At 41.2% G+C, this 18,288-nt stretch overlaps 1 protein-coding gene across 2 annotated transcripts in view; it reads right to left on the reverse strand.

The window, feature by feature from the left end:
- WDR44 (WD repeat domain 44) overlaps nucleotides 1–14,349 on the reverse strand; it is an 88,937-nt gene extending 74,588 nt beyond the window's left edge. For both annotated transcript variants that reach the window (XM_044235863.1, XM_044235862.1), the window contains exon 1: nucleotides 13,890–14,349. In XM_044235863.1, the coding sequence (XP_044091798.1) occupies nucleotides 13,890–13,966 (77 nt within the window). In that variant the 5' untranslated portion in view covers nucleotides 13,967–14,349. The remainder of the gene's footprint in view (nucleotides 1–13,889) is intronic.
- Between the last annotated feature and the right edge of the window lie 3,939 nt (nucleotides 14,350–18,288).

Consider the following 18,288-nt stretch of genomic DNA (forward strand, 5'->3'; position numbering starts at 1 on the left):
AAAAATTTGGCACAATGGCTGTTTTTCCAAAGTGTATTTTTGTGGCTACATTTATAAATAATCTGTAATAAAAGAAAACTTCATAAATATAAATATAGTCACGTGAAGTAATTACAAACTTAAAGTAGATCCTTAATGATATGTATTTTTTCTAAAATGACAACCTGATTTTTCAAAACTAATTTACATAATCCATGTCGTTTTATGCCATATTCCTGAAAGAACATCTTGATAATCTATTTACTGACAAAAATAACAGAAAAATATATCCACTCCCTGGGCCTACTCAAGAATTCTAAACTCAAAACATTCTACTTTGCACATTTACAGACTTTCAATAAATACCCACATTAAAACAGTAATTCAAGGAGAGGGCATCTATCTCACAATGTCCCAATTTGTCAGAGTGGGTTAGATAAAATCACATCTCTTAATGATTTCAAGTAATTTTTAGTAAAACCATAACAGAAACAGGTAACTAAATTTTTGACTGCCTAGAGAAGTCATTACTAATGCAGTCATGCTAAATCACTCTGCAACCTACTTTTTAAAAAGTAAACAAGAGGTTGGTCTACAGGTTATATCAAAAGCTTTAGCAAGTTAATGTGCTAATATGATTTTGTAAGTTATCTAAAACATCCAGTAGTGTACTAATCTTAAAAAGTAAATGCCAGGGGTGCCTGTCTGGCTTCGTCAGTGGAGCAGGCGACTCTTGATCCTCGGTCTTTCTCTCTCTCTCTAATAAAAGTCCCATGTTGGGCAGAGCTTACTTTAAAAAAAAAAAGTAAATCCCTATAACATCTAAGGTCACCCTATATAAAAATTAGAGCTTTAAAGAATCTCTCATGAAGCACCTGACTGGCTCAGTCCGTTAGGAGTCTGCCTTCGGCTCAGGTCATGATCCCAGGATACTGGGAATGAACCCTGCGTCAGACTTCCTGCTCAGTGGAGAGCCTGCTTCTCCTCCCTCTGCCCCTGATGCTCTGCCTACTTGTGCTCTTTCTCTATCTCTGTGTCAAATAAATAAATAAAATCTTAAAAAAAATCTGTCACAATCACTCCTTTAAAAAGTTTTACATAAATCAATTCTATGATCAGTGAACAGGTTTATTCAGACTTTGAGATTCTTCACTTTTCTCTGAGTTTACTGCTTATCACCAAAGATGGGCAGAGGGACAAAAATCAAACGAAACCATTTATTTTGTTTTTGATTTTTTAAAAATCTACTGCTATCTGTGATAAAAGGTTGATGGGAAAGGAGGTTGTAAACTAATGAGTGAACTGAGGCATTGGTGTAACTGCTAGTTTTTAATTATTCATGTTCTCCACCCATATCATGAATAATAGAAAAATGATCAGATTTCAGTACATTTAATAGTAAGCATTTTATTTTATAAATTTGATTACTATGCTTTATGTATTTGAATTTCTACTTTTGCATTCTTTAATGAAATATGTATTAAAGACTTGATAATTCTCTAGAAAAATATCGAATCACCTAGAATGCTTACCTACATAAACATTCTGAGTGGGAGCGCCTGGGTGGTTCAGTTGGTTAAGCGACTGCCTCGAGTCCTGGGATGGGATCGAGTCCCGCATCCAGCTTCCTGCTCTGCAGAGAGCTGGCTTCTCCCTCTGCCCCTCACGTGCTCTCTCTCTCTCTTTCTCAAATAAATAAATAAAATCTTTAAAATAACATTCTGAGTGGCAAGTTTATTATTTATCATAAAAATGGTTATTCAATCTTATTTAGATCTTAAATAGTAATTACTGATAATGTTATTTTTCTAATTACTTAGCTACGAGGAATGCATTTTCCCCATTAATTTGACAGCCAACAGGGGTTTGATTAGGTGGAAAAAATTAATAACTACCACATGCATTCATTGTGACTGCTAGAAAACACCTCTGAAGGGGTAGGGGAAAAAAAGAAGCATTGTGTTTCCAATTAGTGGCTTGTAGCCAAAAATATGAATCAGTTATACTAAAAAACAAAAAACAAAAGCCCTAACCCCCGCCCCCCCAACTGTGGTCTAAGTAAACAACTGACAACAAGCTATAAAACAAATACGGGGGGAAAAAATCTAGGATTAAGACTTCTTTGATGCGGCACAGAAGCCCCATCAGCAGTGGCTCAGATCTTGAGGGGTTTTCCCTTAGGAACAAAGAACATACCCTAAGAAATGTACTTTGCAGTATCTGGAATTCCAGCTCTTGCAGTAGCAAGGTCATTTTCTGACCTAGCTACTGTACCATAATTAATTCCGTCAAAGTTTGAAAAGAACATTAAAAATACTCCTTTTTTAGGGGAGCCTGGGTGGCACGGTAGGTTAAACATCTGCCTTTGGCTCAGGTCTAGGCTCTGCTCAGCCTGGAGCCTGCTTCTTTCTCTCCCTCTGCCTGCCACTCCCCCTGCTTGTGTGTGCGTGTGCACTCTCTTTCTCTCTCTCTCTAATAAAATCTTTTTTAAAAATACTGCTTTTTATTGTTTTTATTAAAGATTTTATTTATTTATTTGACAGAGAGAAATCACAAGTAGATGGAGAGGCAGGGACAGAGATAGAGAGGGAACCAGGCTCCCCGCTGAGCAGAGAGCCCGACACGGGACTCGATCCCAGGACCCTGAGATCATGACCTGAGCCGAAGGCAGCAGCTTAACCCACTGAGACACCCAGGCGCCCCTGCTTTTATTGTTTTAAACAATAAATTATACACACCCAAATGGTAGAAGAGTTAGTCTCATCATTCTAATAATTCACATTTAAAACATGACATGATGGGCGCCTGGGTGGCTTAGTGGGTTAAAGCCTCTGTCTTCGGCTTGGGTCATGGTCTTGGGGGTCCTGGGATCCAGCCCCTCTGCTCAGCAGGGAGCCTGCTTCCTCCTCTCTCTCTGCCTGCCTCTTGGCCTACTTGTGATCTCTCTCTGCCACATAAATAAATGAAATCTTAAAAAAAAATGACATCACAAATGTTTATAGTTTAGAAAAGCAAAATAAGGAGAGACCTAATCTTTTTTTTTTTTTTTTAGATTTTATGTATTTATTCATGAGAGACAGACAGAGAGAAAGAGAGGAAGGCAGAGGCAGAAGAAGCAGGCTCCCTGCGATGCTCGGAGCTTGACGCCAAGACTCAATCCCAGGTCCCTGGGATCATGGCCTGAGCCGAAGACAGATGCTTAACCAATTGAGCCACCCAGGAGCCGTGAGATCTAATGTTTTAGAACTTCATTCAAAACCATCACCTAATTATCACAAAGTAGTGAAGTTCCACTTCTGCTGGCTGGCCTTAATCTACCCCAGGTGAGTATTATTTGCAAAAATTAGCATAATAATTGTCCTGCCTATCTCACAAAAATTGTCCTTTTGTCTCACGGAGCTGCAAGAAATCAGAAGAGATAAGGAGACTAAAGAAGTACCTTGTAAAGTAATGACCAACACTGGTTGATGGTATACCATCATTCTTTACATGTAACAACACGTAGGGCTATATTCTTACTACGGGTTCTTATTATGAACCCATTCATCACTGGAAGAAAAAGTTGAAAACAAGAAATTGATAGGACTACAGGATAACTGGCAACACCTCCCAAGGCTTCACTGTTAACATTTAATATTCGCTGAGTACAGCGAATGTCCTCAAATTACAAAGGTTCCATAAATCCAAACCACTGTCCTTGCCTCAGCCCCCTCTTTTTCCTCCCTCTTTGCTCTTAAAGGAACTGGGGTGGGGGTGGGAGTGCAGATTTGAGGGAACCAGGAAGTTCAAAAGTAGAAGAAAATGGGAAAAGAAGTGGAACACCACAGAGCATGCCTACTCACCATCCCTATCACCATCTAAACCCTTTGTTGCTACTACACAGCGGCTGTAGACATCTCTCTGTGCTGGGAAATAAGGCAAAGGTTAAAAGTCAATAGCCAAGAGCTATGACCTGAAACAAAATAGGGATAGTAAAGTTCACCTAAAGGGAAAAAAAACTGATCTCAGTCATTAGCTGTAATCTCTAAAGCCAACCCAATAAAGATAAAATACCAATTGCAAAATATTGACAAACTACTCACTTTCACTCACAAATGTCCTAGTTTTATCAAACTACCTATTTATTCACTCCGTTCACCTATCTTCCACTAATCCAATAAATCTACCCAACCTGTGATGCTAACCTATCCCACTTACCAACACATTCACTATACCCTATTTAATTAATCTTTCTCTACCTCTTCCCAAAGACCCACCCACTATATTTCAGCCATCAGGGCCCCTTTTCCATCCTAAGGGACACTAAGTTATTATATGTAGTGAATCTCTGTATTAATGACATTGGGTAAGCAAAGGAGAAAGATGGGGGTAAAAGGGGTGAGACTGGGGCTGGAGTAATGTTCAAACAACCTGACATTTTCAGTTTGACACGAGTAGATAAGCACATTTTAAAAAAATCTTTTTAAAAATAAATAAATATCAATTCACAGATCTGTACACCTGGGGCTAATAATACATTATATGTTTATTAATAAATCAATTTTTAAAAATAAATAAAAACACAATTAATAGTACTGCTAATAACCAGAAAGATGATTCCCTCAGTCTCCCAATTTAACACACTTTCAGGAACAAATTTAAAAGAGAACTATTGATATTAAATTCATCCATGGCTAATTTTTCCAGTTCAAGAGCAATGCCAGGAAAAACAAAACAAAACACTCCTACCTCTTCTCATGAACCTACTTAGTAACCAGAATGCTTGCTTCTGAGAAAGTGGGTTTGAATACAGCTCTACATTCTATTTATTGGTTCTCTAGAAAGTCTGACCTGTGGGGTTCAAAAGAATGCCCACAGTACAATTAGTTTGCACTGGATCGGTCTATGACAATTAGTAGTGCTCAGGTAGGTTTTACACAGGAATGGCTTGCTCTATACAGGCTGCCTACTAGAAAATATTGTTAAGGTTTTCAGTCAGAAGTTCCAAAAATTTTATGCTTCATGCTTTTATTTATATACTTTTTTTTGACAGAGAGAGAGAGAGAGAGATCACAAGTAGGCAGAGAGAGAGGGGGGAAGCAGGCTCCCTGCTGAGCAGAGAGCCCCATGTGGGGCTCGATCCCAGGACCCTGAGATCATGACCTGAGCCGAAGGCAGAGACTTAACCCACTGAGCCACCCAGGCACCCCTATTTATATACTTTTAAAGACTTTATTTATTTATTAGACAGAGAGAGAGAGACAGAGAGAGGGAACACAAGCAGGAGGAATGGGAGAGGGAGAAGCAGGCTTCTCGCTGAGCAGGGAGCCTGATTCTCGACTGGATTCAATTTGGGGCTCGATCCCAGAACCCTGCGACCACAACCTGAGCCACCCAGGCACCCTCTTCACACTTCTAAAACAAAACACAACACAACACAACACAACACAACAATTTATCTTCCTCCCCATTCCACCCCCCACCCCCCCCACCCCGCTTTCTATAAAACAATGTTCAGGATTAGGGCCCTGTGGAGAAAGTAAAACTTCTACTGACCCTAAATCTATCTGTGCAACTAAAATAAAGTTCTCCTTGGAGAATTATCAGACTTCAACCACAGTTTTGATTAAGATAAACCAGTCCTAAAATGAAGACATTCAAATCATGATTTCAACAAAAATTCAAACCAGGAAGATGTAATCATTTCACAAATTTACAATCCTAGTATGTAATTTTCTAGTTTAACAAGATAAACATGTTTTGAAAAGTAAAAAAAAAAATCCTAAGACTGAAATTCTACTTTGATTTTTTTTAAAGATTTTATTTATTTGTCAGAGAGAGAGCGAGAGCACGAGCAGGCAGAGGCAGAGAGAGAGAAGCAGGCTCCCCACTGAGCAAGGAGCCTGATGTGGGACTCGATCCCAGGACCCAGGGATCATGACCTGAGCCCAAGGCAGCAGCTTAGCCGACTGAGCCACCCAGGTGTTCCCCTACTTTGATTTTTAAATTGACATTACTTATATACGGAAACAGATACCAGTATTAGCTAAATCATTAGCAGATTAACCATGTCCAATTCAGGTAACCCAAGAGATTAATTGTGCATATTTAGAAGTCACTACTACACCATACAGTATTAACAAGCATTAGCACCAAAGACAAACAGTAACACAAACACTAATACATAAACCAACCATTTATAAATCCTAAATATTTCAATATCCTTTTTTTTTCTAAAATAAACTCTACACAATGTGGGGCTTGAACTCATGACCCTGAGATCAAGAGTCACACCCTCTACAAACAACAAAGCCATCCAGATGGCCCTTCAATATTCTTATTTTTAGCAAGACAAGTAAACATTTATAATTCAAAACTAATGTATGTATATGAATTCTGAGGTTTTTAAGAAATAAAAAATGTGCTTGTCAAGTAAATAGGAAGGCTCATGATAATGACCCACAGTCAGTCTTTACCTTTCCTGTTTATTCAAAGGCTGAAAAAGAAAGATAACCTTTCCTATTACATATCTAAACAATCTTCTCAAATTAGAATGAATTAATCTAAGGGCCATTCTTTCTATAACCTACAGAAATTATTTTTGTTATAAGCCAGATTACTTATTTGGTAGCTGCGGATGAATCAAGGTGGCTTTTAAATCACTTGAGCTAGTTTCTGATGATACTTAGTCTAAAAATCACATTTGCAAATACTATTTCTTACATGGCCACTCTTGATCTTGAAACTTACTCTAGCTGATATTACAAAAGGATGGCCACTGGATGTCCGTGACAAGGACAAGGACTAACAATGGAACTGGGAACATGAGAGTGAGGAACTGTTGCCTAAATGCTTTCTTGTTAAATTCTGTATGCTTAAAATATTGGGAGACAAAAAGGTTTTGTGGACTTAAAACTAACTGACCCTGATGGAATGCCAAACTGTAAACTGCGGGACAGCTGCAGCTGGTAATAAAATGCTAAAAACTGAAGAGCTTTAGCAGAACCTGATTATATGGTAATCCCAGTATCTGAGACAAGGCAAAGGAGCTGGAAGAATAACTGATAGGCTGGTTGCTAGGGTAACCAAGGTAAATTTGTATACTGACTTGGGAAAAACACTGGGGTTGCCATCAGGTATGAGACCCACATTATGTTTCATGTGCTTCTTTCCTCAATTTTCAATCACAAGATGACAAAATAACACAAAGACCACTCGGTTTGAAAGAAGAGAATGGGCTTCTGCTCTGAAGAGTAAGGAAAGCACCCAATTAAAGGTTTAGCTGTTTAGCTCATTAGTATCCCACAGCTAAAAAAGAACAGGCCTTGTGAAAGTCTGTAGAAATTAGTTTAGCTCTGGGTAGAAAAACAGAATGTAGGTTATTTATCAAGTTAGTTATCAGGAGAACATCCTAAAGTACCTATTAATTTTTGTTACTTTAAATTTTGAGTTATTCTTTGTGGGCTCTTAATCTCTTACAAAAAGGATTTTTTAATTCACACTGTGTAGGTGTGAATCTAAAACAATACTAAATGGTGTGCTTTGTTTTATCTCAGTTATCTACACTCCAAGAAGCAGCCTTATAACCTGGTCTCCATGGTGGCTGCTGGGCCTACCTCCACCACCTCTACCTCCATCACCACACCCCCACCAACCAAACCCATCCTCCACCTACACTATCCCAGGAAGTGATTACTAGAACTGCAGCCCAGTATGAGGGGGAAACAAACAGCGTCTTTAAGGGGCTTGCCTGGCAAATTCACCTGACTTTTTCAAAGTTAAAATAATGTAGAGAACACATGGATGGCTGTGTAATGTAAAGGTTACACAGTAAGTCTCAAATACCAACAATTACAAACTTCTTTCTGTTCTGTAGGTCCACCACTGAACTGTCAACATCCTAAAACTAAATACATTCCAAAAATCAAAAATTTTTTAAAGATTTTATTTATTTATTTGACAGAGAGATCACAAGTAGGCAGAGAGGCAGGCAGAGAAAGAGGGGGAAGCAGGCTCCCCGCTGAGCAGAGAGCCCGATATGGGGCTGATCCCAGGACCCTGGGATAACGACCCGAGCTGAAGGCAGAGGCTTAACCCACTGAGCCACCTGGGTACCCCCCAAAATCAAATTTTATCTACTCTATTTTATGCAGTAGGTTATCACAAGAACAGAGTAAAATTTTTAGTTTATAGGAGTTTGTATGGATTCAAATTGAGAACCCCCCAAATTGCCATACTAATAACGACTGTCCTGTCTCCATGAGTCACCAATTGACAGTTGGAGGACACTAAATTTAGAGCCTGAATTTACCTTATATGTAGGTTCCCTTCACTTCAACATGATGTTATGTGGGTGTGATAAACAGCTTTTACAAATGTATTTCTATCAATCCACAAAGCCAAAAGCAATCAACAATAATCCAGGATTTATAAATATAATCTGATTAAATCCAACCCCTGAACAGCCATTTGAAGTAAACATTCTTAAAGTAACCCATTTGCACAAACGTTTTTTAAATTCAAACTTGTATCAATTTTCACTTCAGAGGGAAATCTTTCTAATGCCTAAGAAAGTGAGAAGCTACATTTTCAACAGAGGCGGCTATGCAACTTTTTGTTTTCAGATTGAACAATTCTTCAGGACAGTCTGATCTCGGTTCTCTTGACTTGAAAATCAAGATTTCACCCGTTACGATAGACTAGTGGGGCGCCTGGCTGGCTCAGTTGGGAGAGCATGCAACTCTTGATCTCAGGGTCTTGAGTTCAAGCCCCCATGTTGGGCATGGAGCCTACTTAAAAAAAAAAAAGTGGGGTTCATACTAATTATAGACTCCTGAAACTGAGCTAGATAATAATCACTGTTCTTAGATCAACTATTCTGCCACCATCCTGATTCGGAGAAAATTAGTGAGCAAAAGTTAGAACCCTAGACAGAACAGTCCATGTCCTCTGACAGCAACAAAACAGAATCACGTTGGATAGAAGACCACCTTAAGATCCCCACTAACAGGAAAAAAAAAAGAAGAAAGAAAAAAAATAAACAAACAGAGCCCCACTAACAGGTTAAGTGCCAATAACCTAGAGCAGGAATAGCTATCAATACTTCCCTCCTTCCAGAGAAAAGGCAGCATGGTATAAATGAGGAATCAGGAGACTTGGGTTCCAGTTTCAAGTCTGCCATTAATCAGCAATGTGTTGACTTCCCCTCTCTGAGCCTAGGTTTCTCTTTCAGTTAAATGGGACGGTTGGACTGAATGATCTCTGATCCTTTCCTTTCTAAAAATGTTGCCATCAGGGGTTCCTGGGTGGCTCAGCCGTCAAGTGCCTGCCTTTGGCTCAGGTCATGATCCCAGGCTCCTGGGACGGAGCCCCTCATCAAGCTTCCTGCTCAGTGGGAAGCCTGCTTCTCCCTCTCCCACTCCCCCTGCTTGTGTTCCATTAAAATAAAAATGTTACCATTCTATCCATCCTTTCAAGGCCTCAAAAATATTTTGGTTGCCACTAAAAAAATAAAGACTGCTCAAAATGTCACATTCATTTTTATAACATGTTCTCACTGCCAGCCTTTAGTATGTGTATGTATAATTCACACAAAATAGGAGGAGCATTCATCTCATATATAATTCACCCAGTAAACATTTAATTTAAAAATCTATGGGTCTGGGAGCACCTGGGTGGTTAAACACCTGACTTTGGCTTAGGTCACCATCTCAGGGTCCTGGGATCTGGTCTCTATGTGGGACTGCCTGCTCAGTGGGAAGTCTGCTTCCCCTCTCCCTCTGCTCCTCTCCCTTCTTGCACATGCACGCTCTCTCTCTCAAACAAAATCTTTTTAAAAAATTTTTAAATAGGGGCGCCTGGGTGGCTCAGTGGGTTAAAGCCTCTGCCTTTTTGGCTCAGGTCATGATCCCAGGATCCTGGGATCGAGCCCCATGTCGGGCTCTCTGCTCCGCAGGGAGCCTGCTTCCTCCCCTCTCTCTCTGCCTACTTGTGATTTCTCTCTGTCAAATAAATAAAAAATCTTTAAAAAAAATTTTAAATAAAATAAAATCTATTGATCTTAAAATAACAAAAAATAAAGTCTATGGGTCCTGAATCATGTACTAAATAGTATCAGATTTGTTAAACTGAAAACTAAAAAAAGGGTGCCCGAGTGGCTCAGTCCGCTAAATGGCTGCGTTCAGCTCAGGTCATGATCCCGGGGTCCTGGTATGGAGCCCCGAATCTGGCTCCTTGCTCAGAGGAGAGCCTGCTTCTCTGGCTCCCGCTCCCACTGCTTGTGCGTTCTCTCTCTCTCTTAAATAAATAAAATATTTTTTCAAAAACTTTAAGAAAATAGGGGCACGCCTGGGTGGCTCAGTCATTAAGCATCGGCCTTCGGCTCAGGTCATGATCCTAGGGTCCTGGGTTTGAGTCCCACATTGGGTTCCCTGCTCAGCGGGAAACCTGCTTCTCCCCCCTCGCACTCCCCCTGCTTGTGTTCCCTCTCTCCCTGTCTCTCTCTCTCTGTCAAATAAACAAAATATTAAAAAAAAAACAAATGGAAAGATTTCCCAAGAACAAAAGCTTATCAGTAAAAGCACACTATTAAACCTCAACACGATGAGAAACTTTTAGAATTAAGAAGAGTTCTCAGTGTAATCTCAATTTAAAGATGAAGAAATGAAATGACTCAGAATGCAGGGCTTTTTTCTATTATACCACACTTCCTCCTCCCTTTCCTGCTTTATCAAAAGACAGCATAGTAGCAAAAAGAATGCTAGACTGAAACTGACCTGAATTCTGGTTCTAATTGCCATTAATTTGCTGTGGCACCTTGGACAAGTCCCTAGGCTTCGATTTTCACAATAATTTATATACAGAAATTATCAGTTCAATTCAGCAAACTGGTCCTAAAGCATTTTACTCCGGAATCTCTACACACAAATGCATACACACAGTGTGGGACAGCTATAATGTACTGGAAAAAAAAATACCGGATGAGGAATCTGAAGAACTGGCTTCAAATCCCAGTTCTGTCACTTACAAACTGTGTCTCTTAGGCCAATTCATTAACCTCTCTGAGCCAAAGGCTCCTCATAGGTAAAAATGGAGAAAACAAGGAAATCCGACCCAAAATACAAATCAAAATAAAGCATTATAAATGTGGTACAAGGGGCGCCTGGGTGGCTCAGCCATTTAAGCCTCTGCCTTCAGCTGAGGTCATGATCCCAGGGTCCTGGAATCGAGTCTCCCTTCAGGCTCCCTGCTCAGTGGGAAGCCTGCTTCTCTCTTTCTTCCCCCACAACACACCCCCCTGCTTGTGCTCTCTCTCTCAAATAAATAATAAATTAAAATCTTTTTAAAAATTAAAAAAAAATTAACATGGTAATATTGCAAAACTGGGAGACTGGAGATCTGCCACTGTGGAAAAGTAGGCTGTACTGGAATCAAGTCTTTCTATTAAAAAACTGGGCTGATTTTGAACTTTCAAAGAGTAGAACAACAAAGCTGAAGACACCAATGGAGGGGAACAGAAGAAATAAATAAATTTCAGGAAACACAAAGGATTGTGTATTTGGATTCTGATTAACAAAACATATGAGAACTCTCACTTGCCCTTCCGTTTACTACAATTTGATGAAATGATCTGTGTACTGTGGCACACCCAACAGCAAGGAACATTTATTAAAGTTTGCAAACTCAGTCTGTTAACCTCTCAGAGTTTGTATGGTGTGCCACTCCGATTCATTATCAAGGGACAGAAGATACTTCTGATGACCAGTTATCTAGTGATACCACCTGTTTCCACAAATTAAGATTACTCACTGCCTTTCTCTTCACGGTACCTTATGGTACCTTATGCAAAAGACAAAAGCAGTCACAAAGGACAGAGGAAATGTTAATGATGCCAACTTTTTCAGTCCTCCCAGTACTGCTAATTCTTTTCAGATGCAATTCTCTAGATGAATCTAATTCTCTTCCAACCCCCTCCCCCAACTAATACAGAATGGAGCCATGAAATTCACAGACTGACTCTAAAGCTTTACCCATAGAGCTCAACACCATTAGTATTTGGAGAGGTTGGAGAGGTCAGAGTTAAAATTAGAAGGCTGGGTCCCATGGGAGAGACGTTTTTACTTTTCACCTAATAGCAAAGGATCAAAGTGCCTGAGAAGCTCTATTATCCCAAGAAGCAAGAAGTGATTCTATCAATTCTATCAAAATGACTCATTGAGTTTAAATAAGTTAAACAGCTCCAAGTTCTGCATACTTCCTCACAAAGTAACCACTGTGTGAAGTTAAATTTTTTAATTCCAAGAAAAAAGGAAGGGAATGGACATTTGGGTTCTTTCTCTGTGCCAGGTTCTAGGCTAGACAATATACACTCCTGATATAACTGTCCTTCAAAATTAAATGTTTCATTCATTGAAAAGGAACAATATTCACATATTTCTAAACTGATTAAGATCATATAGTTATTTCCTTCCCCCACTCCACATACGCACACTCAAAAGCATTAAACCATTAGGTATGTCATTTAACCTAAATCGACAGTTCAACAGTTCATTACTTTGAGGGAAAACAAAATTTAATTTCAAGGGAATCCAATCTACTTGGAAATTCAAAAGTATTTTCAATCCTATACCACCTAGCTATGAACTCGTTTCAGATACTGAACTTGGAGACTCAGTACCACCTCAAGACTGGTCACTGCCACCCAAAAATCTCATAATAGTGATAGGAGATTGGTGGAAACACATCTGCGATCCACGAATGTACATTTCTTTCTGATTTTGCTGTCCCAACTTTTTCGGTGTATGTTATATATAAAATATATTAGGCTTTAGAATGATTTCTAGAAAGTACAGATAAATTTTATTTCCATCGAACACGGTATTTCTTCCAGGGGGTAAGTGTGGGAATTGAAGGCAGTGGAACTCTTGTAACCATATTACTGTCTACTTACATTAACATTCAAATTTTACCAATTCTTAAGTTCTTACAGCATGAAAATATATTTCACTGCCTCTACTTCCACACAAGTCGGTAGAAGAGTTCGGCAAAATAGCTTTAAATCCTGTTTCAACTTTGAAAAGTGGAGGAGTGGGTAAGTAGAAGTCCCAGTCAAGCGAAACATTCCAACTACTGCGCTTCCTTACGCAGAATCTCTCATTCGAATCATCACTAAAACATCTTGCAGAATTAGATAAATAACACAAAGCTGTGGCTCTCCTTCCAACCACCAGATTACTCAGCACTTGTTTGTATCTCTGTAGTTGGTTATGCAGAACGGAGTCCAGCTACTTTTAAGACGGCATTCTCCCTTAATGGTAAGGACCTTGTCTTTGATTTCCTTTGCCTCACCGTAAGGTGCTATTTTAATTAAACACTGTTGATCTACAGTACATCAGCTTTCTCTTCAGCTTTCTCTTGGGAAAGAGGACTTTCCCAAGTAAAATACCCAACCATTCCCCCGCTCCTTTTCTTTCGGTGCAACGACGAGGACGGCAGATAGTTACAGCTACCTCTGAAACGAACAGGTAAGTTAGCGGCAAAAGAAAAAAACCCATGGGAAATGCAATTTGTCCTGTTACTGCTCCTTTAATCTGTGGTCCCCAGGGCCAAAACGGATGTTTCGAATGTAAAGCGCAGAAACCCCACAAATACAAATCGCCGGCCCTCGGGCACGTAAGCTGTCCCACCTCGAAGAAAGCTGGACCAGACGAGAGAGGGGATCCTTAGCCCCAGGGGCCGCTCACCAGAGAAAGGCGGGGGTTTGGCCGAGGTGGGCGATTCCCCCTCCCCCGACTCCCTCTGAAGTGCCCGAGTGAGACACAGGAGCAGCGGTGGCAGACACAGCGGGACCTGGGAGTGGTGCCGGAGGAAGGCACCGGGGAAGCCCGGGGACTGGAGCGCGCGGCTTCTGGGCCATAGCTCCAGTTACTTACCCCACAGGGTAGCCGCCCCCCAGGTGCACATCTTCAGAGGCATCAAAGAATTCCTCGGTGTCGCTTTCCGACGCCATTTATAGGACACACCCGCGGGTGAGGGGGCCGGCGCCGCCTGGAGGGAGGGTGACTTTCGTCTCCTCCTCGTCGTCCTCCGCTCCGGCGAGACCGTGGGGTGGTGGGTCCCGGGCGAGGACAGGGACCGGGGAGACGATCTAGAGAGAGGAGCCGACGAGGGGCAGGGGCCGCCGTCAGCTGCCGGGCTGCGGGAATGACCGGCCGAGCGGCAGCCTGAGAAGGCGGCGGTAGGTCCACGGACAGTTGCAGTCGCCGCTCCCGGCGATAGGTGTACAAGGAGAGCGAGAGAAGAGGCGGTGGCTCTCTGTGGGGGAGGGCGGGCGCGCCGACGACAGCAGCTCCAATTTCTCCCGCAGCAGCAATTACAGCAGCTGAGAGTCAGTTGCCCGCAAAATACGGACGCGCACCTAACCTCGCGAGATTTCGGGAGGGGCCGGTTAAAGCGTGGGCGGGGCGATGAAGAGGCGGGGGCGGTTCCAAAGCGGCAGAGCTCAGATTTCTTCTACCCGAGAGGCCTATCATAACGGCGCAAGCGCGTTGAGGGCGTTCGGTGAAGGCCGGAAGTAGCCGAGGAGGGTGGAGCCTACAACCTGCGCAGGAGCGGCGTGGTACCTTAGAGCTGAGCGAGCGAGCCCGACGTAGGTGGGGTCCGGCAGATGATCTTAACTGTAACTTTACAGTTCCAAAGAGAGGCATCTTCAGAGGGGTGGTTTTGAGTCTGCTTTTTTCCCTTGAGAGGAAATGCTGTCTGGAAGCATTGGCATTGTAGTTTACATTTATTTACGTCGTCTTAATTTATCCAAGCCCAGAATATCCCACCCTAGGGCATAGGCAGGTCCACCTTCTCTAGCGTTACGGTAATAACTCTCCCTATTTACTACAGGATCTCTAGTTGAGACCCCTAGATAATATTCTGCGGGCCAGAGGGTGTGGTCCAAGAGAGATACGTGGGGAGTGTGCCAATTCCATGAAGTAATGATGGATTTATTGCTGGATCAGAGCCAGCATAGGGCCTCCAGTTACTCTCTTCTGCAAATATTTGTTGCTGCCCATGCTTAATGGGAGAGAAATTCTTAGACCGGCCAAGAGGTGGATCAGTCAATGGTAAATATACATTGAACAGATACCGTTGCAAAGCTAAGAGCTAGTAACTTTATTCTGACCCTTGATTACCCAATGTCCAGTGATGAAAATAGAAAAATTGTTTTTGAAAGACCAAGATGTTCTTTCTTACCGGATCATTAACCACCGAAGTGATAACAATTGACTTTCTATATGATCGCTGAAACACATTTGTTTACCATTGACGTCATCACAGGAAGGCTCTCAGGTCTGTTTGCTCAGACTCAACTACTGCTCAAGATGGCAGCAGGAAAGACTGGATTGGGTCTGGGCACTTGGCCTGAGAGGCTACAATGAAGTTCTAAATTTCTCCTTGTAAAGCAATCAGGGAAAGACCTGGCGCTGTCTGGTGTACTGGATTAAAACCAAATGCCATATACTGTAACTTCTGTAACATCCCAGGGAATTCAGGGGAAACACTGCATGTTCAAATATGGTAATTTTTTTCAGCAAACAATATAATAATTCATATGGAGTAAATGAATAGCAGTGAATAACCTCATTCAGTTCAGGTCAGATAGTACTGCCAAATAAGTTTAGGTAAAATTAATTAGACTGTCAAATAAGTCACTAAAACTACAAAGAAAATTCTTAGTTTCCAGAGCTTTTTGGATTTCAAAATGGCAGATTTCTGGGTCCTTGTGTCCTTTTGTCACAATCTAGTAATTATTAGCTTTTATGTGTTTTATTGCTCACTAGGAAAGATATACTTTTTTCCTTACGGATTATGGGAAGATAAACTACTTGAGTGTATTCTCCTCCTAGTCATCTAGTAGTGAATTTATGTTTGCCTTAAAAATTAAGTTTGGTGTTGGGGTGCCTGACTGGTTCAGTTGGTAGAGCAAATGGCTTTTGATCTTGGGGTCCTGAGTTTGAGCCCCACGTTGGGCATAGAGATCATTTTAAAAAAATATATGAGTAAGATATTTTAGTTCCTGTCTTCCAGGAGCTCACAATCTAGCAACAGATCCAAATATGGCTTCCTAATTTGGTGCCTTTTTTTTTCACTATACCATATCACCTTTCTTAGATCTTTCTTTTCCTCTTGGACCTTTTCACTTACCATAAACATCATGCTTAGAAAAAATTAAAGTGGAGAAATGATAAACAGAAAACCTATTAGAGCTATTAAAGTTGCCTGTTTAAATGCTTTTATCAGTTATGTGAGACAGTTTCTGGTAAAATCAAAACACATGTGTACTACGTGTCATAATTTTTTTTTAAAAGATTTATTTATTTATTTAGAAAGAGAGCACAAGTTGGGGGAGGGGCAGGGGCTTGACCAGTGACTTGATCCCGTAACCCTGAAATCATGACCTGACCCCAAACCAACAGTTGGGTGCTCAACCCACTGAGCCACCCAGGTGCCCTTCATAACTGTTTTTAAAGATTTGACTTTTAAGTAATCTGTACACCCAACATGGGGCTTGAACTCACAGCCCTGAGACCAACAGTTGCACACTCCACCAATGGAGCCAGCCAGCCACCCCCCCACCCCGTGTCATCATTTTTAAAGATGTTCTGCCTGAATCATCTAAAGTTTTAAAGCAGCAGGTTTTAGGTTTAGTCCAAGGGAGTAGTTTTAAAGCTTTTCTCCTTGTTAGAAATGAAACTTTTTAATTAAACCTAAAGTCTACTTATCATAGGAAGAAAAACTGCTCCAGTTGAAGCAGGAATAGTTCAGGTCCCTAAGGGTCCAGAGACTGCCCCAGGGAACCATTAAAAAAAAACCAGAGGCTACTGATCTAAAGCAGGGATTGGCAAATGATGGTACACTGGACAAATCTTTCCCACTGTCTGTTTTTGTAAAAACAGCAATTCCCCCTTATCTGTGGTTTCTCTTTTCTGCAGTTTCAGTTGTCCAAGATCAACTGTGGTTCAGAAGCAGATGCTCTTCCTTCTGACGTGTCATCTAACAGTACATCAGAACACCTCCATCGTTTACCTCCTTTTATCTCATCACATAGACATTTTATCATTTCATACCACCACAAGAAGGGTGAGTACAACGCAATACGATATTTTGAGATAGCCCGCATTCACATAACTTTTCTTACACTATCTTGTTATCATTATTCTACTGTATCATTAGTTATTGTTGTTAATCTTCTGCTGGGCCCAATTTATAAATTAAACTTTATCGCAGGTATGTGTGTATAGGAAAAAACAGAGTATATATAGGGTTCAGTCCTATACGTAGTTTCAGGTACTGCAGGGTTCAGTTTCTCAGGGGGTCCCCGGACATATTCCCCATGGATAAAGCAGGACTACTGTAAAGTTTTATTGGAACACAGCCAGGCCTAGTTGTCTACGTATTTTATGTCTGCTTTTAGGGCAGAGTTGAGTAATTGGGACAGAGACTGCATGGCCCACCACAAAATATTTACTACCAGGCTCTTTACACAACATTTTGCCCACCTTTGGTCCATAGGATGCTACTGTCTAGGGTACCCCAGAACTGAAAGTACATGCATATTAAATGGTTATTTGAATTCGTTTCAAAACAGAATTGTACAATGCCACAAAATCATATATACAAATAAGAATGAGGATAAAATGTCCCCCCCCCGGCTCATTCCTAGTAGCTTTAAAAACTACTCAGGTCTAGGGGCACCTGGGTGGCTCAGTGGGTTGAGGCCTCTGCCTTCGGCTCAGGTCATGATCCCAGGGTTCTGGGATTGAGCCCCGCGTCGGGCTCTGTGCTCAGCAGGGATCCTGCTCCCTCCTCTCTCTCTGCCTGCCTCTCTGCCTACTTGCGATCTCTATCTGTCAAATAAATAAATAAAAGTCTTTAAAAAAAAAAAAACTACTCAGGTCTAGGGGCACCTGGGTGGCTCAGTCGGTTAGGTGACTGCCTTTGGCTCAGGTCGTAATCAAGTTCCCTGTCAGGCTTCGCTCAGCAGGGAGTCTGCTTCTCCCTCTGACCCTCTACTTCTCATGCTCTCTCTCTTTCTCATTTTCTCTCTCAAATAAATAAAATCTTTAAAAAATAAAAAATAAAATAAAATAAAAACTACCCGGGTCTAAGGTTAAAGGGGGTTTAAGGAAGCTTTTTCTGTCTCATCTGCACAGCATAAACTCTACTTAGGAGTTAAAAAGTGAGAAGTTACAGTCAAGGTATTGAACAGTTTGTCTGTGGGATGCTCTCTGTCTTCACTTGGCAAGAATAATACAAACCAGAAGTATACTTGGGGCCAAC

The sequence above is a fragment of the Neovison vison genome, chromosome X (genome assembly GCF_020171115.1).
Source record: "Neovison vison isolate M4711 chromosome X, ASM_NN_V1, whole genome shotgun sequence".
NCBI lineage: Eukaryota > Metazoa > Chordata > Mammalia > Carnivora > Mustelidae > Neogale > Neogale vison.